Source organism: Nycticebus coucang, chromosome 17 (genome assembly GCF_027406575.1).
Source record: "Nycticebus coucang isolate mNycCou1 chromosome 17, mNycCou1.pri, whole genome shotgun sequence".
Classification (NCBI taxonomy): domain Eukaryota; kingdom Metazoa; phylum Chordata; class Mammalia; order Primates; family Lorisidae; genus Nycticebus; species Nycticebus coucang.
The window spans coordinates 39,685,860-39,712,067 of NC_069796.1; the positions used below are offsets into that span (position 1 = coordinate 39,685,860).

The 26,208-nt window shown below is 40.4% G+C and overlaps 4 protein-coding genes across 7 annotated transcripts in view; all 4 read left to right on the top strand.

Moving 5' to 3' along the window:
• The window catches only part of LOC128569338 (protocadherin alpha-10-like), a 101,261-nt gene extending 83,303 nt beyond the window's left edge, over positions 1 to 17,958 (top strand). The window contains 1 exon segment of the mRNA XM_053567519.1: positions 17,895 to 17,958. The gene's annotated coding sequence lies outside the window, so the exon portion shown is untranslated.
• The window catches only part of PCDHA12 (protocadherin alpha 12), an 82,496-nt gene extending 60,957 nt beyond the window's left edge, over positions 1 to 21,539 (top strand). Inside the window, 2 exon segments of the mRNA XM_053567518.1 lie at positions 17,895 to 17,953; positions 21,485 to 21,539. The gene's annotated coding sequence lies outside the window, so the exon portion shown is untranslated.
• LOC128569336 (protocadherin alpha-13-like) overlaps positions 1 to 21,560 on the top strand; it is a 77,593-nt gene extending 56,033 nt beyond the window's left edge. The window contains 2 exon segments of the mRNA XM_053567516.1: positions 17,895 to 17,953; positions 21,485 to 21,560. The gene's annotated coding sequence lies outside the window, so the exon portion shown is untranslated.
• The window catches only part of LOC128569335 (protocadherin alpha-C2), a 181,865-nt gene that overhangs the window by 132,690 nt on the left and 22,967 nt on the right, over positions 1 to 26,208 (top strand). For 3 of the 4 annotated variants that reach the window (XM_053567513.1, XM_053567514.1, XM_053567515.1), the window contains exons 2-3: positions 17,895 to 17,953; positions 21,485 to 21,573. In XM_053567513.1, the coding sequence (XP_053423488.1) occupies positions 17,895 to 17,953; positions 21,485 to 21,573 (148 nt within the window). Of the gene's footprint in view, positions 1 to 5,486; positions 8,577 to 17,894; positions 17,954 to 21,484; positions 21,574 to 26,208 lie in introns of those variants that run through there. The other variant, XM_053567512.1, reaches the window with a different exon arrangement.

The window sequence follows — 26,208 nt, forward strand, 5'->3', positions numbered from 1 at the left end:
AAATTCCACTTAATCATTTTCTTCAATGAAAAATACAGCATTTGGGTAAGACACTTTCTAAATACATCTCAACCTTTAATATTCTATGATTCTTGTTAGGCCATCTTAATCTAGAATACTGATAGAGAAGTTAAAGTCCCCCAAATAATAAGAGTAGTTTGATTTATCTATTAATATTAGACAATGTGTCCCAAGCCTTTAACCTATCTCTCCCTTTTTGTTACTCATTCAAAGATGACTTGAATCCCTTTGTTTATTCTAAGCAATTTTCAGACACTTAGCCAACTATCAATGTATATTAGTTTTTCAAAACTAAAAATTTAAAGGACCCTCCAACAAAAGCCAGTTGTTAATGCCGGATATTTGACTGATGTATTTTCCTTTTGGTGGGAGGGAGGGAGATATAAAAAAAGTCAGCTGTTATGTTATATGAAAAATCTTTTCATCTCCCCATCTGTTGGATGTTGTATCTATCATTCATGTTGTAATCATAGTGGAAAGTATTTTCCTTCTGAAGATACATGAAGATCAGGAGTTCCATTGCTTTTTAACAAGATGCAATTTTTTCAAATGACTTTGGACCATACTAAACATTGGAGGTGTCCATTTCTCTCTCTGTTTTTAAAATTATATAATGCTTAGTTTATGTAACATAAATATATAAATGAAACTAGATTCTCCCTTTACTTTACCAATACTCAAAATGGTTATCCCAAAACCTGATCAAAGCAGTGCGCATGTCCTTTTGCTTCTGTGGCCAAAAATCTCCAGACCATTTGCATTTTGTTCCCCAAAGGAAAATGATCTGTAATTGATGTTAATAATAGAGAAAGGAAAATTTATGTGAAATAGAAGAATTTACTGAGTGCCAATATTTTTCTGGTAGACCTAATTCTGTTGTGTCATGATCGTTTTCGTCCTGCGCCCCATGATCTCATGATAGATGTATTTTACAAATGCAATTAAGAGATACAATTGAGGGATACTGTTTCAAAGTTCTTGTCTAGCATAGGCATATACAAACAATATCTTGTCTTAGCATGGCTCTTCTCAAATTATGTCACTTTTCTTGTTAGTGATGAGGAAGAAATACCTTTATTTACCATTTATCATTTTAATGTAAAATGGAAAGAGTAATAATATATTACATGTGGGTAAAACCTTTCTTGGGGCCCAACAGTTTTATTAGTGGGATTCAGCTCTCCAGGTTTGAAATACTTTGTTTCATATCTTCATTCCACAATTTTAAGGGAAGAAATCCATAGTAAAATTATTGTGAGCTCTTGATCCCTCCCTCCATAAGACACGATCTATTCATATACAGCAAAGGGGAATGCCTGAATTGTAGCAGCTGTTCTTGAATTTGCTAAAAATAGGATCCGAAGAAAATGAAGCAAGTACATATTGAAAGTCCACAGGGTTTTCTACACAGTGATGAGACAAAGAAATATAAAATATGGCTCTTGCTTATAATAATAAGGAACTATTGTTAAAGTATTTGGATGAATTAAAGAAGGATATGTGTTGGCATTCAAAGATATGCTGTAGACTGTGTGAGAGAAAAAATAACCTGTGTTTAGAAGAGACACTGACTGTTTCCTGGATTAGGTAGTTTTGAGCTGGACCTGAAAATGTACATAAGATTTAATTTGGTGGCGGAGCGTGTGGCTCAGTGAGTAGAGCACTGGCCCCCATATACTGAGGGTGACAGGCTTGAACCCAGCCCCCGGCAAACTGCAACAACAACAAAAAAGAAATAGCCGGGCGTTGTAGCGGGCGCCTGTAGTCCCAGCTACTTGGGAGGCTGAGGCAAGAGAATTGCCTAAGCCCAAGAGCTGGAGGTTGCTGTGAGCTGTGACGTCACGGCACTCTATCAAAGGTGACAAAGTGAGACTCTGTCTCTTAAAAAAAAAGAAAAGATTTAATTTTTTTAAATTTTTAATTATTATGGTATATAATCATTGAATGTCTTTATAGAGTACACGTGATGTTTTGATAGAGGCATACAATGTGAATTAATCAAATCTGGGTATTTGGGGTATCCATCATCTCAGACATTTAGCATTTCTTTGAGTTAGGAACTCTTTCAGTTATTTTGTTTATTTTTTTAATGATTATTATTTTTTATTTTTGAGATGGTCTCATTCTTTATTTTAAAGTATACTCTAACTCTTTGTTAATTATGGTCACTTTGTTGTGGTATCAAATATTATTCATTCTATCTAACTAGCTAATTATATTTATTGGCACTCCTTAGCCATCCCCACTTTATTTCTCCCTCCCTGCCACCCTTCCCAAGGAGGAGAGAAAATAAGTAATTGTATTTAGAATTGCGCAAGTAAATTCATAAATGTAGTTCTGTTCGAAGAACATTAGCTAAGTATCTCAGTGCCAAGCTCTACACTGGCTCTGGAGATTACAGCATAGGAACTACTCTATACTCTGTTGCTAAAATATTTCTATGTGGCTTTAAAAGGTAAATAAATATCTTGTGAGGAAACAAATCACTGGAAGGATTCTCATGACAGAAGTCCCTTGTCCTTGGTGATATAAAAAGGGGCTGGTTTTTAGTTTTGCTTTCAAAATATAGGGTAAGTTTTAAAAGTAATTGAGAAATAAATAATTGGGAAAGGATAACTTTGTAGCACACTAATCTTCCCTATCACGACTGATTTCTTATCTGGTATATTTCTAAGTGCTTAGCTATGTTTGATATCTGAAGGTTCATACTATTTATAGATAATCAATAAGGCTATTATGTGATGATAATAAATTGTTGCATTTAAAAACAACAATAATGTACTTTTCAGTCACTGTGCAAATTGTTTTACATATGTTACCACACATAATTATAAAAATAACCCTATGAATTTTACTGAATATTATTTTCCCCAATTAAAATGAGTAAACCAAGGCTTAGGTTAAGTAACATGTCTAAAACTACATCATTATTGGCAGGGGAATTACTGACTCTAAAGTCTGTGTTCCTAATTACTGTGCTAGTCTACTTTTTAACAGGGGGTTCTTGAAAGTTGAAGGCAAGGGGGCGGGGTAGGGTGGTTCACACCAGTAATCCTAGCACTCTGGGAGGCCAAGGTGGGTGGATCGCTTGTGCTCAAGAGTGCCAAGGACAGCCTGAAGAAGAGTGGGACCTCATCTCTAAAAATATCTGAGCGTTGTGGTAGGCACCTATAGTCCCAGCTAGTGGGGAGCCTGAGGCAGCAGGATTGCTTGAGCCCAGGAGTTTGAGCTATGACACCATGGCACTCTACCAAGGGCAACAAAGTGAGACTCCATCTCAAAGAAGAAAATTTTTTTTGAAGGCAAGGAATGCATAATGGTTTGGTTGAGACATTAGCATTAATATTTGTAGAAAAGGCACTTACCAACAGTCTGAGCAATCACATTTCAACAACTGGTAAGGCTGGCAGGAGCCTCAGTACAATAATGTGAGGAACTGAATCATTATAGTGCCAAAGACAGTACACAGTCTTTTTAGTACAGTGCCTTTGAGAAGGAGGCTGATCGTGTTGGCTGTATGTTTGCCTTCTCAATCATTGAGGGAGTAAACACCAGTTGGAGTTTATGATTCTGAAACATAAAAATGGATGACCTAGCAGGTGTCCTTGCTGAAAAATGACAAAATTGCTGAAAGACAAGTCCTGGTTTTTAGCCCAAGACATGACACTTGGGGGTTTCCATTAAAAACATTACCAAGCCTCTGTCACCTTAATCTCTTCTTTAAGTGCCCATGATCTTTTCACAGGCAGAGGTCCATGCATGGTCAAGGCAGTGGCCAGGTCTCTGAGCTGTGGACAGAGATGGCAGCTACTATGAGGGCTGGGAGGAGATGAGGGGAGGAAAGTTCACTTTTCCTGACAACTTATAACTAGATTCCACTTATAAGCCATTTATTTTCAGAAATAAGTAATGGGTGAGGACATAGGCCAGGTCTACAATTTGTGCACTTGAGAGATTAAGGCTCTCTTGAGATCAAATTACCACAGCAAATAGAGGCAGAGTACTGTTGGGATGTTGGAAGAGAATGCAGAGAAAAGAGGGAGAAGCCAGAGACCTAAGAAGGGAGACAGGAATAGATTTTGATGGAAATTGCTTCCCACTCTGCACCCTTGAGGGAACAAAGAGGACAAATAAGAAGCAGCAGTGATAGGAGAAGGCTGGAAGTTTCTGTGGAATGAAGTTGATTAGGTTGTGGAGCACAGTTAGTCAGTGCACTTGATGGATGGAAGGAAGGGATGTAATAGTTCAGGCCTTTGAAATCTGGGTTTCAGGATTGTAACCTTGACTCCCTCAACTGTCCCCTGGAGGACGGAAGCATGCCAAATGTCAGGTTTTCATCTGGCTTTGTTCCAGTCCAAAGCTAGAAAATGACCCACAAAGGAAGATAAATGATGAGAGGATGCTGGCAGATAAGGAAGAGAAAGGATATTTTAGTTAGTGCATTTTGCACATGAGGCAGTGGAGTACAACTCCTGTGGAAGAAATGAGAGGGTCTGAGAAGAGTGAACGTTCAGAACCGAGCAGCCCGCTGAGGCAATGACACAGCATGGAAAGGCTTCTTCTGATCCCTCTGCCTTCTCCATCTGTAGCAATACACGGGAGGAGTCTTAGGGGCACAGAGGCACAGAGCTTAGAGAAGATGAGCTGCAGACATTGAAATTGCTGGCTATTGTAAGATAAATCCCAGACTTCCACATTTTGCTTAATAACAGCAGATTTTTTTTTTAACTGCATAGTATGAATGGAATCTGAATTCCAGCGTGGCTTGGGAAATGGAGAGTAAGTCTCTTGATTTAATGGTTTTGCAGGCTCTTGAAGACATTGTCATTCATAAAAGAAAAAATTTAAAATTGCTCTTGAAAGAAAATGTCTTGGGTGATAAATGTAAAAGATTTGAAGATTAGAAAAAGGTTAAGGAAAGAATCTCTTTAAAATTTTACCAGATTTTTTCCACTATGATCAAAATGGGTCAACTAAGGTTTACTTGCAGCTTCATGAAACCTAGTTTTTTTTTGAACGAGAATTTTAAAGGTTAAATATTGGTTATTTGCCAAGGCATACACTGAAAGTAAAGGCCACTTATGACAGAACTGAGTGCTGGGTGTCAGGATGCTGGGTTTAGCTTTGCTCCCCCCCACCACAAACGAGGACAGCATTTCTCACACACACCCTTGCCCTAAGAGTTCAGCACTTTCTACGGTACTTAGGAGTGTTTCAGGGACGATGGGCGGTGGGGGTGGGGTGGGGTCAGGTGAATGAACGGTCTCTGTGGGCAGTATTCCCAGAGCGCTGCCTCTGGGTTTGTTTCCCTGGAATAGTACAGCCGCCGCCCAGGTGCCCATACTTAGCTAAGGTCCTTCCGTTTATTTTCCTAAATTACGCTTGGAAATCTTTTCCTGGGGAGCTGATAGCCTGAGTTCTAGGGACTTAGCTGCTTTTACCAGGCTGATCTCCTTACAAGACCCGTTAAGCGGGCAAGAGACTGTGGAAACTGGATGAACAGGACCGCGGGGGGCAGGGAGAAAGGGAGTGGCGCTGTTCCCGCGGTCTGCTGCGTTCGGCGGGTTCAGGGTGACGATGGGGCTGGAGGGGCTGGAGCCGCTGAGCAGTCCGAGGTCGCGGTCGGCCACTTGGCCACTTCGGTGCGGAATGGGAGCCTGACATGCTGAGCGCTCCTCCTCCTCCCCCTTCCCTTCTGCTTCCTTTTCCCTCCCCCTGGAGCAGAAACGGCAGCAGCAGCAGGAAGCCGAGCCGAACCGAGCGGCTCGGAGGCGAGCGGAGGAGCTGGGAGATGGGGAGTCAACGAGGACGGCGGGGCCAGGAGCCCTTGGGAGGACCTACGAGGGGAGCGGCCCCAGGCGTTTGCTAGCGCGTGAGCCATGGGGGACCGGGCGCAGGGGGGCAAGAGCGGAGGTGGAGGCGGGGCCCGGGCGTGGAGCAAGGCTGGGGAATCTGCTGCCGCCGGCCCTGCCTGGCTGCCCGCGCCGCGGCCGAGGATTATGGAGCAGGCGGGCACCAGACCTGGGGCGACAGAGCATCCACGACTCCAGCGGCCGAAGCGTCGGCTGCTGCTACTGCCTCTCCTGCTGCTGCTGCTGCCAGGCCCAGTGGCCTCCCAACTGCGATACTCAGTGCCGGAGGAGCAGGCACCCGGCGCGCTAGTGGGCAACGTGGCTAGCGCGCTGGGGCTCGAGCTGCGGCGCTTGGGGCCAGGCTGTCTGCGCATCAACCATCTGGGTGCGCCCAGCCCGCGCTACCTGGAGTTGGACCTCACAAGTGGAGCGCTCTTCGTCAACGAGCGCATTGATCGCGAGGCGCTGTGTGAGCAGCGGCCTCGCTGTCTGCTCAGCTTGGAGGTGCTGGCTCACAACCCCGTGGCGGTGAGCGCCGTTGAGGTGGAAGTACTGGACATCAACGACAACTCGCCGCGCTTCCCGCGGCCCGACTACCAGCTTCAGGTAAGCGAATCGGTGGCGCCTGGAGCGCGCTTTCACATAGAGAGCGCGCAGGACCCGGACGTGGGCGCTAACTCGGTGCAGACTTACGAGCTCAGCCCCAGCGAGCACTTTCAGCTGGATCTTAAGCCCCTGCAAGAGAACAGTAAGGTACTGGAGCTAGTGCTGCGTAAGGGCCTAGACCGGGAGCAGGCAGCCTTGCATCACCTGGTTCTCACAGCCGTCGATGGGGGCAGCCCAGCTCGCTCAGGTACAGCACAGATCTCCGTGCACGTCTTGGACACTAACGACAACTCTCCCGCCTTCGACCAGTCCACTTACCGCGTCCAGCTGCGGGAGGATGCGCCCCCAGGCACATTGGTGGTGAAGCTGAATGCCTCAGATCCAGATGAGGGCTCCAATGGTGAGCTCAGGTACTCCTTGAGTAGCTACACATCGGACCGGGAGAGGCAGCTCTTCAGCATTGATGCCAATACCGGGGAAGTGCGAGTAATCGGGGCATTGGATTATGAGGAGGCCTCCTCCTACCAGATCTATGTGCAGGCAACTGACCGGGGTCCAGTGCCCATGGCAGGTCACTGCAAGGTACTGGTGGACATCGTGGACGTGAATGACAATGCACCAGAGGTGGCGCTCACGGACCTGTACAGCCCAGTGCCAGAGGATGCTGCACCCAACACAGTTGTGGCCCTTCTCAGTGTCAATGACCAAGATTCAGGCCTCAACAGGAAAGTGAGCCTGGGCCTGGAGGCCACCCTGCCTTTCCGACTGAATGGCTTTGGAAATTCCTATACACTGGTGGTGAGTGGCCCACTAGACCGGGAGCGGGTGGCTGCCTACAACATCACAGTGACAGCCACTGATGGGGGAATGCCACAGCTCACATCGCAGCGGACACTGCGGGTTGAGATCTCAGACATCAATGACAATCCACCAAGCTTCCTGAAGGACTCCTATTCTGTCTACATTCAGGAGAACAATTTGCCTGGGGTGTTGCTCTGCACTGTTCAAGCCACAGACCCAGATGAAAAGGAGAATGCAGAGGTGACTTACTCCCTTCTGGAGAGGGAGATTCAAGGGCTACCAGTCACCTCTTATGTCTCCATTAACAGTGCCAGTGGCAGCCTTTATGCTGTCAACTCCTTTGACTATGAGAAGTTTCGGGAGTTCTTTGTAACTGTGGAGGCCCAGGACAAGGGGAGCCCACCACTGAGTAGCACTGTGACTGCCAACGTGTATGTGGTGGACACCAATGACCATGCTCCTCACATTCTGTACCCTACCTCAACCAATTCATCAGCAGCCATTGAGATGGTGCCTCGAACTGCCCCTGCTGGCTACCTGGTCACCAAAGTCATAGCCATGGACTCAGACTCTGGGCAAAATGCTTGGCTCTTTTACCATCTAGCCCAGACTTCTGACCTGGACCTCTTTAAAGTAGAGCTGCACACAGGAGAAATTAGGACTACCAGGAAGATGGGCGATGAGAGTGGTACCACTTTCAACCTGACTGTGGTGGTCCGAGATAATGGAGAGCCATCATTGTCAGCCTCTGTGGCCATTACAGTAGCTGTGGTGGATAGGGTTTCCAAAATCCTCCCTGACACTCAGAGACATGTTAAGAGCCCTCGAACATACTCTGAAATTACACTTTATCTAATAATCGCATTAAGCACAGTGTCTTTTATATTTCTTTTGACAATCATTGTTTTAAGCATCATCAAGTGCTACCGCTACACTGCATATGGCACTGCATGCTGTGGAGGCTTCTGTGGAGTGAGGGAGCGGTGCCCTGCAGAACTGTATAAACAGGCCAACAACAATATTGAGGCCAGGATACCACACGGTCTCAAAGTGCAGCCTCATTTCATTGAAGTTCGAGGGAATGGCTCCCTCACCAAGACCTACTGCTACAAGGCCTGTCTCACAGCAGGCTCAGGGAGTGACACTTTCATGTTCTACAACACAGGGGCCCAGACAGGACCAGGGCCTGGGGGAGCCCAAGCAGCAGTGACTGACAGTAGGCACCTCACTGGCCAGAGTGGGCAGAGTGCTGGGAACCTGATTATTCTCAAAAACGATGCTGTTTCTCGAAATGAGGTGAGATAGTGGTCAGAGGGATCTTCTATAAAATCTACACTTTTCATATTCCCTGCCCCCCATATTTTGGGATGGGCTTTACTGAGTTATTAACAGTGTAAAGGGCTATCTGGTAGTTAGAGTATATTTAATACTTATGATTTGATCATAATATGTTGTATTTCTGCTCGAGAAAAAATAGCACTGAAGAATTATTTTACTGTTCATTTTCTTTTCAGATACATGAGGACTTGTCCATAAAACTGTTTGAGAAGTAAGGATTAGTCTTTAATATCTGATGTAAAAGCACAGCTCTGTAGAGAACTAGAACAGGCCTGGGAATAAGGATTATATTTTAGGGAGTAATGTTATGACATTCAAGAAGAAATAGCCTCTGCTTACATCACCTACAGGGAAAGTTTTGTTTTGAAATCCTATAGATGATGTTTTTAAAAAAGCTCTAAGACTCCTAGGGGTGGCCAGGATCACCAGTATAGGCTATCTTTGTTTATGCACTGGACTGTCTATTGTGCAAATTATCTATTTAATATTTCCAGTAATTGCACTGAATTTCTGTGATAGGATTCTCTGGAAATTCACATCAGAGGTGATAAAACCACAGAATGGCTTCATCCTGAAGCTAAAATTTGCTTTGGCTACATGAAATGGTAACTCTTCTGTAGTGGATTGGCTACCAGAGGAAATGGATGATGGTAAGGCAGAGAGATTAAGTTATCAATTTGTCTGGTTGGGCCAAGGAGATATTAAGATATTAGAATATTAAGCATATGGGGAGAAGGTGAAAACCAGGATGAGCTAGGGTTGGGGAGGAAGAGAAGGAAGAAAGAATTCTCCCAGTAGCCAGCTTTCTTGGCATACTCTGAATTCATTGTAAGAAGATTTTCCTGCATTTAGCTTAAATACGGTCTATAATCTTCTGATTTCCTATTGACAGTTCTTGCAGTTTTGGTGAAAGGTAAAATAACTTTTTCAAGTCCCTTATGTCTGAAGTTAAATAATAATACTTTCAAAGCAAACATTCATTTTCTGTATCTAAAATTTGGTTGACAATAACTAAGTGAGGATTGGAAAGTGGATGGCTTACTGTATAGTACAGGTGATCAGACAGATGTTAATACATGAGGTAGTTTTGAGTTTTAAGTAAGCATAAGGCCAGCTTGTTCATCTCTATGAAGAATGTACATAAGTTATTGGGAAGTGCATGAATGTGTGTGTTTATGTTGTATGATTATCTCCAAACACATGCTTGAAATGGTAGAGATCTGCTTTGGATTTCAAAAGGTAAAATTTTATCCCATAAACAGTGATGAATTGTTTTCTTTCTAAACAACTACTTTGTGGCTAGAACTTTTAGAGTTTCTGCAAAAAGAGTTAATGATATTGTCTTCTATATTTTTGTGATGTATTTTCATTGACATTCTTTTTATTAATGTCTATATCATCATGTTCCACGTTCTTGGTAATCATGAGGAAAGTAATCACAAATGCAGAAGTTCCCACTCTTGATTGAAAGTAGATTATCTAATGGACATTGCAGATAGATCTATTCATTTGTCAGGAGACCCTGATGTTAGTTGATGCTTACTAGCTACAGGAAGCAGATTGCAGATTAAGAAAAATTGGTGGGAGAGGAAATCAAAGAATTTCCAGATTCTTTAGATCTTACCTTCTGAAAGCATATAAAAGGGTTTCACTTTAAATAAGATTGCTGCATGTAGACATTTGCTTAACAAATTCTTTTGAGACTGGGGTGGGCTGCAGTGAGCACAGACAACAAGGCAAGCTAGGCTCAGCTTTGCCACTGGCGGTGAGCTGGAAAGCTGGAAGCTCAGAGGAATGACACTGTTACTCTCCCTCATCTGACTCAAAGCCTGGGGCAATATGATACTTACATAAACTATTTCTGTCTTATCCTGACCTGTGTGTTAATATGTACTTTGGTTACACAAATCTTTAATACAGGGAGAAAATTATGTCTGATAGTGCTTGTTCTTGTGAGATTTTGCCAAGAGAGTGTATGATTTTAATAAAGGGAAATTTCTGTCAGACACTTTTGGAAATTCAGCGAAGAGTTCCAAGATCTACAGCTACTGAAATTATTGCAATTATAAGGAGAGAGTGAGTTACATTGTTGCAGTATGACAAAATCTGAACAAAAGTCACTCAATTCTAAAAGTCATTATTTCTAGATCAACCTATTAAATTCCCATGTTGGGCTTGCTTTTTTCCCTACCTACTTACTACAGATGGCAGGAGGATCCTGGGGTGCAATTAATGCCATGTGCCTATATTAAAACTAGGTGGGAATTGGAGAGGAAGAGTAAGGGAATTTGTACTGTTCTGTTTTGCAATATATATGTGATTTTTTTACCCGTAAGTCATACATTAAACAAAAATTTATTAATATCTTGCATACAAGGAAATAAGCTCTGAGAGGTTAGGTAACATAGTCACTCTATGTTACATAGTGGTATTTTAAATCAGACGTGTATGACTCCAAAAACTTTTTTTTCCCAATATTTTTATTATTTCTACTCCTTTTGATATTGGATATTCAGGCATTTAAGCTATGACTATTCACCTACTAACGTAAATTAACTGCTTTTGGAAAAAAAGCAATTCCTTGCATAGTAGCAGGTAACACATGGGAGGTTCAGGGAGTAAAAATACTACTACCTAGATAATGTATTTTTGTTTGTTTGCTTTACTACTGGCAAAGCCTGTTAGAATCTGATTTTTCTCTTGTTGCTTATTAACCATTAGCATTTAGCACCAGACTTTAATATTTGGGTGGATTTTTACCCCCAATGGGCTTATTTCATGAGTCACTTGTGCAGTAAGGATTTTGAAGTAACTGTGTGACAATGGGGCAGAATTTTTCTTTGGATATTTTTGAAAAACTGCTATTAAGTGTGGTTGGCATCCCCTTCAGAATCTCCATGAAAATAAACTATATCTTAAGGCAGATTCTGTGCACTTGTAGTCCTGGTGCTGTGATTGCTATTGAGTCACTTTGAGTACTTTGGGCAGATTTGTCCAGCAGCACCTCTGTAGGACCAAGTAGGTACAACATGTGAAAATGATAAAACAGGAGCAGAGATGAGTTGTTTGCTTTCACTTTCACTTATTTTAAAGCAGTTTTTAGACACCAAATCTTCAGTTATTTTCGCCACCATATGCACATATTCACCCTAATTCTAGATACCTGAAAGAGTTAACTCTTCTTGCTGTGGCACCTAATTTATTTTCCCCAGGACTGACTTTTCTATCTGGGGACACTATCCTGTACAGAGTTTACACTCAGTGTAAAGTTGCATCGGTGGTGAATTTCTAAATAATTGCAAAATGGTCAGAATAGACAAAGAAATTGTATCTGTGAACTTCCATTCCAGTACTTTATCCTTTAATGGTCACTTTTTACTGGGTGGGGCTGTTTTGTTTTGCCATTTTCAAAAACAGCAGGACTATTTTTCTGAGAAAAGGTTTACTGTCTTTGGTCTGATAATACAATAATTTCTTTAAATTACCTCTTTCCTTGCTTTTTCTGCAGACTGCTGAGCCAGATGGAATTATGGCTGAGCTCTTCTCTGTCTCTTTATCTTGTACATATTCTGATTGATGAAGAAATCTATTTATTGTAGCTTGAATGTCATTGGCTTACTCTTTCCTCTGACCCAGGAGTGAGCCATCACATGGGCATCTGGTCTAACTCAGAGTGTTCTGCAGGGAAACAGCCTGGCATATTATACATTGTCTATTGGCATGCGGTCTGCTTGACAGAATAGCAGACTCAGTTCTGGATACTTGTCTTGGTTGGCTACCAAATTTTGCTCTCAATGAGAGGTCAGAATAATGTCAATTTGCAAATGTTTGAGAAAAGCTTCCTATCCCTAAGCCTGGAGGGTTAGCTGAATTTGATGGAGTTTATAGGTGTCTTTGAATGTGGCTTTTATAGGACTTGACCTAGATCAACATTTCTGTGCATATTATGATCTGAATACAAAGTTAGCTTAGGCATATGGTAATATTTGGAGCAGTATAATCTATAATCATGATTTTAAAAATCAAGGGTCAAGAGGATTCCTTAGCAGTGTTTTAAATCTGCCAACCTAAAATTTATACAAAGATTTTTCTTTCAAGAATTTGAAATCGACAAATGTGAAGAAATATCTGACAATTGCAAAAGGGGAAAGAAATGTTAGTTCCTTGACACATCAGTACCTGGGTTCCTTTCTGGCCTTGCAGGGCCAGAACTCTGGGCTCCAGGCTTAGTGCCTGTAGCTCAGTGGTTAGGGCATTGGCCACATACACCAAGGGTGGTGGCCCAGGCCAGCTAAACAACAGTTAAAAATAGTAACAACAACAAAAAAAATCCGGGCATTGTGGTGGGTGCCTGTAGTCCCAGCTACTTGGGAGGCTGAGGCAAGAGAATTGCTTAAGCCCAAGAGTTTGAGATTGCTGTGAGCTGTAACACCATAGCACTCTAATGAGGGCAACATAGTGAGACCTTGTCTCAAAAAAAACAAAAAGAAAGAAAGAACTCTGGGCTCCAGGGAGGTGGAACTGAGAGTGAGAGTGCAGCTGCTGTGCTGGCAGGCCGTGCATCCAGAATTGGCAGACTTAGTATTTTCTGTTGTACTGGAACCCTTTAGGTATGTACTGAAGTTATGTTTATTTTAATTTCCTGTTTGTGGATTGTGGTCTAAATGACTATTTTCAGAGAAAAGCTTTCCATCCAGAATTATCAAACTTATTATCTTTTCATTGTGATTTACTAGAAGACCAACATGTAACATAAATTATTTTAAATACTATATTTCATTTTGCCATAATGACCAATAGTCTATTTTATTTTCTTTTTTTTCCTTTTTTTTTTTGAGACAGAATCTCACTTTGTCACCCTTGGTAGAGTGCTGTGACGTCATAGCTCACAGCAATCTCAAACTCTTGGGCTCAAGCTATTCTCTTGCCTCAGTCTCCTGAGTAGCTGGGACTTTTACAGGTGCCTGCCACAAAGCACCACAACAAGGGCTCCCTCTAGCTCAGGCTGATCTCAAACTCGTCAACTCAGGGAATCCTCCAGCCTTGGCCTCCCAGAGTGCTAGGATTACAAGTGTGAGTCACTATGCCCAACCTGTGTGTTCTTTTTCCATTGCTTTGTAAAAAACAACCACAAATCAATGCATAAAAACACCACTTATTTGTTATCTATAGTATTGTACCACTGTGGCTGAATTCTCTGGTCAGGTATTCACAAGGCTGAAGCCAACATGTCCACTGGGCTGTATTCTCTTTTGTAGGCTCTGGGGAAGAATCCATTTTCAAGCTCTAGTTCAGATGGTTTGCAGAATTTAGTTCCTTAGGCACTAAGATCTCCATTTTCTTACTTTTGGCTGAGGATCCCTCTCAGCTCCCAGAGGTTTCTCTCAGGTCCTATACTGTGGCCTGCTTCATCTTCAGGCCTGGCACTGGAGAATATTCTCTCACATAGAGTCTCTCCCACGCTTCACATCTCTCTGATTTCTGTCTTGGACCTCTAAACCTAGCAGCCTTAAAGGGCTCGTGTGAGCCAGGTGTGGTTGCTTATCCCTGTAATACTAACACTCTGGGAGACCAAGGCAGGTGGATTCCTTGAGCTCAGGAATTTGAGACCAGCATGAGCAAGAGAAAGATCCTGTCTCTACCAAAAATAAAAAAATTAACCAGGCATCATAGAGGGTGCATGTAGTCCCAGCCACTTGGGAGACTGAGGCAAGAGGATTGCTTGAGCCCAAGAGTTAGAGGTTGCTGTGCCACTAGGGCACTCTACCCAGGGCAATGGAATGAGACTCTGTCTCAAAAAAATAAAAACATAAAAATAAAAGGACTCAGGTGATTAGATCAGTCCCACACGGATGACCTGTCTTTCTTAAAGCCATTTGTGTCATATATAATATAACATAATCATGAGAATAAGATCCATCACAGTCATAGTCTTGGAGATGATGCAGGGTGTATACCCTGGGGGTGAGGATCTTGGGGGCTATCTTAGAATTCTGCCTACCACAGTTTATATCAATGTTCACAAAATATCACTATGAAAATTCTGCAGTGGATACATCCTTCATAGAGTCATATTAGGAAGGAAAAGGTATCACATGTAGTCATATGCCTCAGACAATTTATTGATGGCTTCAATGCAGATTTCCATGGTAAGAATATAACATTATTTCACTGAGTCATGTGAATTTATGAATAACAGGGTATTTTTAACATATTTTGCCTTATGTCTGTCTTATAAGAGATGATTCATTCTCTGTAGCTCAGTAGTCTATGGTGGAAATCTTAAATGGTATCATAATAAGACAAATGTGGTAGAAATCATAATGTCATAACAGGACAAATGAAATATTTTCTATAATTTTCATAGAAACTCAAGTGAATTCTTGTTCTGCATTAATACTACATCACCCAAATAGACTATCTAATTGAGTTTTTCCACATCAACCATTTTCAACTATTGTTATAACAAAAGACTAAGCTTTGGAGCCACAGGGCATACTGGGATTCTTCACCAATTGAAATTAAGTATTAGAGAACTAAATACAGTTCATTCAAGGCCTTAACGTACATCTCATGTGTCTGATACATTAGTAGTCAACTTTTAAACTTGAAGTTTTTCAAGTTTAATCGAATTCTATGTGAAACTCATGTACTTTTCATTACTTTTTAATTTTATATTGTTTTAAAATAAATCAATATCTGGGAAAGTCAGTAGTAAAAAAGGGAGAAGGAAAAATACTTCATCGTTCCATATAAAATGTATTTAAAATACAGACTTTCATGTTAGAGGGACCTAAACCTGACTATTAGCCAAACTCATCAATCAAGCAATTTAATCTCTTTAAAGCACAGATTCTTGTTTTTGTAATTAGGTACAATAATGTTGACCTTATGTGATAGTTCCTTTTTAAAAAAACATTTTAAAAATCTATCAAATACCAGATCCTTGCCAGGCTCTAAGGACATAGCTGTGCATTTATGAATATTTGAGGGTTTTTATATGTCTTATGAGCAAAACAGAGTTTTGCCCATAGAGTTTATGGTCTGACAAACAGACTACAGACTGCCCTTCCCTTAGAGTTTATAAATGCAAAAGTATTTATAAAGTATTTGTCCCATTGCCTAGTATTGTGTGACTACTTGAAACATATTAATGGCTTTCTTCCCTTTTTTTCCGCTGCTTGATCTTACTGCCATAAGAAATCTCATAGCTATGCTTCCGGCAAATGAATTTGAGAAACATGTTATTGCTGATGGACTATATAAAAAATAGTAGCATGTCAAATTAAATGTGTCATTGAGGAAGTGAGATTGTGTAATAAACTGTTTCCTGGTCAGTCCTGCTAGAACTAGGCCTTTCAGCAAAATAAGTTTGGTGGTTTCATTCCAAAGATCAAGTTACAGCAATTTTCCTCATGAATGTTACCCAATCATAGAAAAATTGGCAACATTTACTTAACAGATGCTAGAGTCTTTCATGAAGAAAGGTTCTCTCAGCTGACAAGCTAACACTAGTGCTGCTGATGGCAAGGGCAGAGACAGTGATGATGGTAACAGTTAATAAAAAGTATTTCAGTCTTATTTCCAGGTTTATAAAATGATTTGCAATTATTTTCTCTTTCCTTCCTCTAACACCACTGGTGGGAAATGGGAACTCCTTTCATTTGGTCTGTAGATAGTTTTATGCTGCTTTGTATAGAATGTTTGTTTCATTTTGTGTGTAGAGCACAAATGTCCTAATGTTATAATTGGGTAAATGAGGTGAAAGCTATATTGATTAGTATGATGTAAACACTCCAATTTGTACAAATAATCAACACACTGAAATTGGCATAAATGTATTTATGATCTATGTGCAAAAGACTTAATAAAAAAAAAACATAAAAAAAAAAAGAAAGAAAGAAAACCAAAGACAAAACACCTTGCATATTTAAGCCTTGCCAGCAGGGCAAAGACAAGAGAGGATGTCTGTGGGAGGCCTTTGTACCAACTAGCCATCCCCAATTCTGAAAGTTGGGATACTGATCACTTCTTCCCTGGATGTTGTGAGGAAGTTTGTCTATGAAATACTTTTCATTCCTGAATGAACTATAAGAATGATAGGAACAAGAATTATTTATACTTTGGAATAGTCTATTGCAATTACTGTGGCTTTGTGTCTATTAAATATGATAATTACAATACAGAAGAAAATACAAAATACAACCTTTATCTCTAATCTTTCCACTCAGCTAGACCTTAATATCAGTGACAGGGTGACTTTAATCTCCACATATAAAAAACCTTTACAGGAATGTCTATCACATGTTTGTCACAGTAGCGTTTTTTTCTCATTGATACAAGATGGTGATGGTAACTAATTTTATTCCCAGTGATTCCTGAGTAGTTTCTGACCAGCACATAACTCCCCAAACAGTCTTTAGGTGCCCATATTTTCCTCTCTGTCCACACACTTCAGACTGACAGTTGGCAGACAGAGCACAACAGACCTTTTCAATACACAGGTAGTGCAGAATAAGTCAGTTCTTCAATCTCAAGCTACTCCATCCTAAGCAATTGGAGCTTAGTAAACAACAATTGAATGAGGAGGTAAAGCACTTAGAGAGGAGCAGGAATAAATACAAATTTATGAAGAGGCTTGGATAGCAGGGTGAGATCAAACTCTGCAGTGGTTTGTTTTCCTGTCCCTAGTATTCTTCTTCAGTCAGAAGAGGCTGTTATCAGTTGCTGGTGTTATGACTGGGCATTTCTGCCCTGGTTCACACATGCTGCAGTCTGCAAAGCCAGCAGCAGATTGCAGTCCTCTGCAGTCCAGCCAGGCCAGCAGAACTTGTGTAGTTGTGTGCCTTGTTATAGCTAGAATACCGGAGTCAGGAATATTCCCTTAATGGGGCACTTGAGGGCAAACGCAAGGAAAGCTTTTCCTATTTCAAAACAGACTACAGACTGCCCTTCCCCTAGACTTTTTAAGAAATAGGTCTGTATCAGGCAAGGCAAAGCCAAACCTGGCCCTGACAACATCCTTAAATATGGTTTTTCATGGTATTTAATGTGTGTGTGGATCCCAATGAGTTAACGATCTTCTGAAGTGATATATGTGCATGTATATATATAGATAGATAGATACATAGATATCAGAGTTGAGCAGGAAATGGCTTATTCAGTACCTTTTTTAAGTGTCTAGAAATATTTAAGGGAATTAAGTCAATTAATAGCATCCCTGGCGGGAATGTTATTTTCTCATTTTAACAGATGACTCTCCTTTTGATTTTGCAGCCACGACAACCCAACCCTGACTGGCGTTACTCTGCCTCCCTGAGAGCAGGCATGCACAGGTATGGATTTTCTTCTTTCCTTCACTCAGAAGTAACTAACGTGGTATGGCTCAGATAAACTGTATTTCTAGAGGCCTAAAGCAGCTGTCAAAACTGAGATGGTTTAGATATTTTTCCAAGGAAATGCAATTATTTTGTCTATTCCTTGAAACACTGGAAGTGGTCAGTGCCAAATGCTTAGCAAGGGCTGGCAAATAAGTATCTTCTGTAAAATCACAGAGGTAGACTGCTGTGTACTTTCTTTCATCAAAATTTCTACAAGGAAGTAATTCCAAGCTCCCTCATTCTTCTGTACCTATACATTTTGTCCCTCCTTTAAAAATTATAATTAATAGGCTCGGCACCTGTAGCTCAGTGGTTAGGGTGCCAGCCACACGCACTGGGGCTGGTGGGTTCGAACACGGCCAGGGCCCGCTAAAACAACAATGACAACAATAATGACAGAAAAAAAAAAAGGTAGGCATTGTGGCGGGCACTTGTAGTCCCAGCTACTTGGGAGGCTGAGGCAAGAGAATTGCGTAAGCCCAAGAGTTTGAGGTTACTGTGAGCTGTGACCCCATGGCCCTGTACTGAGGGCAACATAGTGAGACTCTGTCTCAAAAAAAAAACAACCAAAAATTGTAATTAATACTGATGGTTTTGGACTTGGGCACATTGCAATGTATATGCACATGTTGCCTACCTTGCTTTTCTGTCTCACGTTGACTATTACATCCTATTAACCACAATAATTGATTGCAATTCTTGTTCATATTCACCTCTGTTAGAGTTTCCTTATTGTCTCCATATTGTTGCTATCTTATTGTCATTAATGGCCTGGGCTCTTCAAGGGATGAACATGTGAAGGGCCTTTATTGGGTATCTGAAAACCAAATATAGCTTCCTTTAAATTAACCTAGTATATCATTACTCTAAGACTCAAATTAAATATAATTTTGCTTTCTCTACTTTGTTCTCTTTGAAAGTAATTTATTAACTATCATTATTCCCAGAGCTAATCCAGTATCCATGCCATGTGGCCAAGTAAAAGATTCATTAACTGTGAGTGTCTTTGGAAACCAAATGGGGAGGGCTAAGAAGTGATTATCACTACTACCAAAAGGATTTAACTTTAAGGAAGAAATAAACTTCAAACTTAATTCTCCCAAAATATCTGGGCAAGTGTTAAGTGTATTTTCACCTAACCTATATCAGTTTCTAAAGAGAGAACTTATAAAGTATGTGTAGAGTTAATGAAAAATTAGTTTTAGCCCATTAAAAATACATCAGATTAAAATAAATGAACACATACTCACGTATTACAAATGAGCAGAAATCATTACATCGGGTGCTATTTCTGAACCAGAAGCAATCAGAGAGGGTTGACGATCAGTAGCTGGGTTAGTGAGCTGTCACACTAGAACCTGGGTCACAATTTTAGGCCAGAAACTCTCATGGAGATACTAGAATATTAGATATCAGAATGAATTCTGATTTTACTTTTATTAGAGACCAACTTATGCTTTTGCCTGCATCTGAGCTGTTAGCAGAGCACACAATAAGTAAAAGCATGATGTACACTGTCAACTTTTTCTCTCCCAATTGAGTACTGCCTTGCTTAAAAAAGTAGCAAGGCTAAGAGATATACCTTAAAACCTACAAATTTAAGATAAGATATTAAAACATACCATTTCCTTACCTCATTTTCAGATTAACAAAAAAGCTAAATATGCTCCTATTCAGTTTTTAATTAAGATATTATGAGACTTAAATATAAGAATTGAGATGAAAATTGAAACTAAAATGCCCTTTTTTCTTTGTAATATACTATATTGAACATACATTAGTTTTCGTCTTAAATAATACTCATCTTTTTCATACCTGTGTGTCAGCCTCAGAGAACATGTAACTATTCTTTTGAAAATTCTGCTTTGAGCTGAGCTGGTTCCAGGATAGTTACATCGTCATGAGTCTGATGGAGCCCATGTAATTTGCTAGTAGGATCCAGGAACACCTGAAGGATACTAATAATATAAATGAATATTTGGAAAAAGAGAAGATTCTAGAGTGTAGATGAAAGGTGTAGTAGTAATAGGTCAGCGTTTAATGAGTAGATTTCCACTAGCTATATTGTTTGAAGTCAGAGAGTAAGAGAATATTGAACTTGTAAATCACCTTTCACTCCAATAGGTCAAGTTTGTCTACTTCGTTGCCTCATATAATCCTTTCAATTTAGTTGGTAGTCTAAATTTTATTTTAGTAAAACACTCTTCAAGATAAACAAATATGTAGTTGAAAAAACGCTAATTTTGGCAAGGGTTTTCTTAGGTATTTTCTCTTAGGATCTCACTCAGTTCTTCCTTCGTTAATTTAACAAATACTCGTATTTTGTGGTCTAATATGTGTTAGCATTAGACATAGGTAAATGAATACTGACAGTGTTCTCTCCACTTCTGAACAGTTTGTGTTCTATCTCTGCTTGCCTCTAAGAGTCTCCCAGTTTCTACTTCACTCCTAGAAATAAATGAAATTATAATGAATTCAATCTCTTCTGAACATGGGTCTGTGAGTGATGATGATCAAGTTCCTCTAGTCCCAGGATATATAGGGTGGGTCATCTATGTGTAACTTATACAGAAAGAGTAAAACAGAAAATAGGATTAAAAATTAATTGGGTAGCCAAACCAGAACCATACTTTAATTATTAGCAAATAATTTTAGTGTGTTTTCTTTCCTCTTTATGATAGAGAACCCAGAAACAAGAGAACCTGTGGGAGAGTTTTGGGGCTTTTGAGCACAAACTCTCCTCAGCCTTAGCATTATGATGTTAAAATGGTTTAGGCTGAGCCTGTAGTACCAGTTACTTGGGAGGCTGAGGCAAAAGAATCACTTAAGCCCAGGAGTTGGAGGTTGCTGTGAGCTGTGATGCCACTGCACTCTACCCAGGGCGACAGCTTGAGGCTCCATCTCAAAAAAAAAAAAAAAAAAAATGGCTTAGCCCTGGCTCAGCGCCCGTAGCTCAATGGTTAGGGTGCCTGCCACATACACTGGGGCTGGCGGGTTCGAACTCGTTCCGGGCCTGCTAAACAAATGATAACTGAAACAAAAAAATAGCTGGGCATTGTGTCGGGCACCTGTAGTCCCAGCTACTGGAAGGCTGAGGCAAGAGAATCACTAAAGCCCAAGAGTTTGAGGTTGCTGTGAGCTGTGATGCCACAGCACTCTACTGAGGGCGACATAATGAGACTCTGTCTCAAAAAAAAAAAAAAAAGGCTTAGCCCTCTGGTGGGCTTTCTGTTAGATTTAGTGAGTGCCACATGGCATTAATGAAAACCAAAATCTATCACTGGAATGATATAGTAGGCAGTAAGTCAGTCAGTGATGCTTCTGCAGTGCGTGCAAGGTGACTACTCAGCAGTAATTTCTTCAGTTCATGCATAAGCAGAATGTGTTAGCTGTAGCCCTATAGATGTAAGCAATTTCTGAAGGTCCAAGGAGAGCTGGAAAAGCATTTCTGGTCTAACTGCTATCTGGGTCTATGTGTTTGCTTAGCTCTGTGCACCTGGAGGAGGCTGGCATTCTACGGGCTGGTCCAGGAGGGCCTGATCAGCAGTGGCCAACAGTATCCAGTGCGACACCAGGTAAAGAGTGGGATCTTTCTATTCTTTCTTGGGTTCTAAAAGGCAATCAGATTACCCATTTTTGTAAGATCAGGAATGTTGATGGCTCTCTTTTTATTTCTTTTTTCCACATATATACAATCTCCTTACATTTATGATTGAGTTTATACTTAAAGTTCTTTAAGAGTGAAAAACAGATAAAATAAACATAAGGGGTTCTCTGTATGTGTGTTTTTAAAGTTTTTAAAAAATAACCTAGTACTGTTAAAATGTTTAGGACATACAAGCCACACAGATCTGGTACCTCATGTACAGAGATGACATTGTTAACAAAAATTTTTTAGTTGAAGATAATAGAAACTTACTGAAAGTATAATAGGAAGGAAAAGGGAACAAGACAGATAAATGGAATAGGGTTTCTCATGGAAGTGGAAAGTTTTCAGAACCAAGGCATTACTCTCTTTGAGTTCAAGTCAGAGTCAGCTCTGCTTCTCTCTGCACATTGACATCATTCTGCAGACTGACTTTCACTGCCTTGGCACACACATTGCAAAATATAACCACCTTACAGTTTCTTAGTTTAGAGGACTAATATGGATCAATTCCTAATTCAAACTTTCAGGAAGGAGAATATGCCAGGTTAGATGAAAAACCCAATGGCTGGGTGAGCATAGAAAAATTGCTTAAACTCACATTTCTTTGGTTTCCTTATTCTTGCCCAATTACTATAGCAGTATGTTATGGTAAAAATACAGCTTTGGAGGCCTATCCTTGTGGTAGTTTACAGAAGTTGAGGATCAATGAATCAATGAAAGCCCTTAGGTTACCATCTAAAATGGGTCATCAAAAATGGCTCTTCTGGGTTAGTAGGGATCATAAATGGTGTCTGTTTTAATCCTCCATTAATAGAACGGTGTGATGGTGATAGTAGTTATTAATTATCAAGCCATAATAGGCCTAGACCCTGTGCCAAGTACATTATCTAAGTGGTCTCATTAATTCCTCAAGACAATTTCATAAGGGATTTTTTATATCCATTTTCCATACAAGAAACTGGAGATATAGAGAAGTTAAGAAACTTACCCAAGTTCACATATCTTGTAAGTGACAGAGGGTAGGATTCAAAACCAAATGTATCTAGATCCAAATCCAAGTGTATCTAGCACTTACATTCATAGCATGGCTGGCTTGCAAGAGTCCATCCAAATTCAAATACATGCATACATACCACAGATAACATAGATTATGTGTATAAAAAGTTCTTTCAAAAAATAATCAGGTGCCTTTCTAAAGATTCGGCTATCCAAGTAATATGCAGTTAAATGCCTATTTTTGTTGGCAACTCTAAGGGCTTTCATTGATTCTAATCAGCCAGCATTTGCTATTTATGAATGTTGCACAATTAACTAAAAGTCACATTTGTTTAAAAAATACACAAGTTGAAGCAATTCATTAGAGTGCTAATACTGCCAGATGGCAAGGGGAAGAACATAAAATAGTTCATTGACAAATCTATACCCCCAATGCCAATGACGGAGTAGAGAAGTGATAGAGGAGAAAGTGGTTTTGGGCTGCCAAGTATTGTAGGATGAAGAGGCTTTGGGGAAAGTGAAAACCATTCAGTTAAAGTAGCCACATGAAATTATGCCTTTCTACCCTGCCTTCATTTCAGAATTTTTCTTGTTCTCACTGAGGCATCCTAGGTCTCTCCGGTGAGCCAAGAACTAACTTTTAATACATTCTCCTTCCCACTGATGATGTTGGTTCGTGTGTATTCTTAGGCAAATGTGAAATAGGCGCCGTCTATTAATTATTTCTTCCATTTGACCCAGTTCTCCCCTTTTGATTTAAAAAGTGTTTTGGATTCAAAAAGAACCCATCTTTCTGACAGAGATAAGGAAGGAGTCCCTATTGCTCCCCTCTTCTACAGTCCCAGCCCCTCTAGTGTAATTACTTTCATCTAGCACCATGCCTGGCTATTGACATATGAGTTGCAGTCCTTATGGGCTATGCCGGATAGAGTTTACATCTTCCAATTACTCCACGGTGATATAACTGTATTTTCCAAAATACCTTCACATCAGCGATATAAAGTTAAAGGGATTCTCCTCTGCCTTCTGCCCTTTCGGCACTTTAAGGTTTTAGGACTCAATATATGTTCTGCACTGTTTGAAGGAAATACAGCATAAAGATTAAAATTATAATTTGGAGTCTAATCTGAGTTGAATTCTAATCTCAAACTTACTTGGTGAGTAAGCATAGACAAAATGCCTACATTACCCTTTCTATAAATTGTGTGTAAGTGTAATATACCTATTTTATTGAGAACTGCCATGAGAACTAAGGGAGAAAAAAAGAGCTGAATACTATGCTTGACACATATGCATGTAGCATTAATAAGTGTATAATCTACCTTGTGCATGAAGAATCACAAAGGCATTAAAAAAAAAGAGTATAATCTTTTTTTTTCCTGGTATACTTTTGTTTTGTACAATCTATGATAATGACCTTGGCTGGTAGCTGGTGGCCAGAATGCAGTAGTTCTTATTTGTAGGCCCAAATACAGATTCTCTGAGTTTGGATCATCCGGACTTCTATACAGTTTAGTCACCCCCAAACACCCTTCTGGAGATGGAATGAGGCAGATTTATTAGTTTGCTGTATGACGAAAAGAAAAATGGTCTGGAAAACTCAATTGTTTCCAGTTGCAAATAAAGCCTATCTTTTATTGATTCTTTTGCCCTTAGTGCTTCTTGGTGAAGGCATGGTTGTTTCCAAAAGACTTCTTTCTGGTGCATGAGTTTCCTCCTACCTGTGTCTAAGCCAGTCCCACAAAGCAGCCATTTAATGCTCTTCTCACACCAACCCTTGCAACAGCTGCAGTCATGGGCATAAAGGGAGTGGGCCTGCTTGGCACTCATCTTCATTGATGTGTGTTTTTTGATGTTTTTCCTCCATTGATGAATTCTTTTCCTTTGTTACTAAACTGTTCATTTATGATCATAGTCTGCACAAGCCTAGAATAAAGATGCCACACACTGAAGGGAACAATCGGGCCATCACTAAGTGATGTTTTCCACAAGATAAACAAGCCAGGCATTAAGTTGGTTAAACCTAATTACTGGGCCCTTTCTCTGGCTTTATCTCTGTGTGAGCAGACCTGGACCACCAGCTTTCTTATTCCTTTCAGCTTCCCTTGAGACTAAGCAGAGAGAGAAAATTAGCTAAATAGAGAATGCATGGAATAGAGTTACAGCCTTGTGGTCAGATGGAGGAATGTGTTTGGGGGTGGGGCCTTAAGGGCCAGTCACTCATGTTATCATTCTTTAACTTCCTCATTGAAGAAGAGGAAGTTAACGTATGAATGCTCTGAAGAGGTTTTAACGTATGCTGTCTTGTGAGCAGTTCCTAGAGAGAATCTCTCGAGAGGTAATAAAGAGACTGCCCCTGCCTGTGAGGGAACTAATTTGGCTTCAGTGGGCAGACTGCTTTGCAATCTCCTACTGGTTCTTCCAGTCTTCTCTTTCTCTGTTTCATGGGATCTCAGGACTTATCTAAGGCAATAGTATATTTAGAGTTGTAGATACTCAATATTTTCAAAAGAGTGTGGAGTATTCCAAAACACAGCACTGCTTGTCAAACTTGACCCTAGGGGATCTGGGACTAAATAGTAAAAGGTTAATTAGATAGGGGAACTCACTAAGGCAATGAGGCATGGTGAGAGCACCTCACCAGACAATAGCTTTCAAAGTGTAGTTCTGACAATACTTGGAAACTTGTCAGACATGCAAATTTTCAGGCCCCTACCCTAGACTTGTCAAATCAGAATTTCTTAGAATGGGGCCTAGCAATTTGTGTTTTAATAAGCCTATTATGTTATCCCTATGTACCCTAAAGTTTAAGAATTATTATAGAGTTAATATTACCAAGGTTGTCTAATATCTTTAGAGGCATGCAAGGAAGGCATCTGTTTATGACTATTGCAAGAAACAGGGAGATTTTCCCCATACCAGAGAGATAATTGCTAAGAGCTCTAGCTCTGGAGTCAGTGACCCTTTTTTGAATTCTACCTCTGCCACTCAGCAATTATATATTTCTGGGACCATTACTCAACTTTTCTGATTCTCCTTTTATTTCTCTATAAAGTGGAGATAACAGTGGTGTCTACCTTAGTTGCAGGAATTAAATGAGGTAATGCTCACATATTACCGAGCCTGCAGAACAATAACTGTTTATTAAATGTAGGGTTTTTTAATGATTTTTCAAAGGTATGAATCTGTCCTTCAACTTTAAAATTTAGACCTAAATTGTTCCAAGGAGTCTCTGTGGGAAGACCTGTTATAAAAAAGATTTTTTTTTTTAAAGTGCTTTTCTCTGTTTCCTTAGGGACTTACTTTTGCCCTCATTTGCCATGTCCTTTTACTCTGTGGAAAATGGACACAGTTTATGTGCCCTAGTTTTACATGGGCATTTGTGTTCTTATTTGTGTTAGGGATTCCCGCCTTTGTGAAAACCAACTCCCTGCAGAGAGACTACACAGAGACTTCATCTCTGATTCTTTCCCAGAAAGAAATCATGATTCTTAGGTTTTTTGGAATCTCTTAAGGAACACTGTCAACATGAATTTTTCCATTTTGTGAGTGAGTGCAGCCTCAG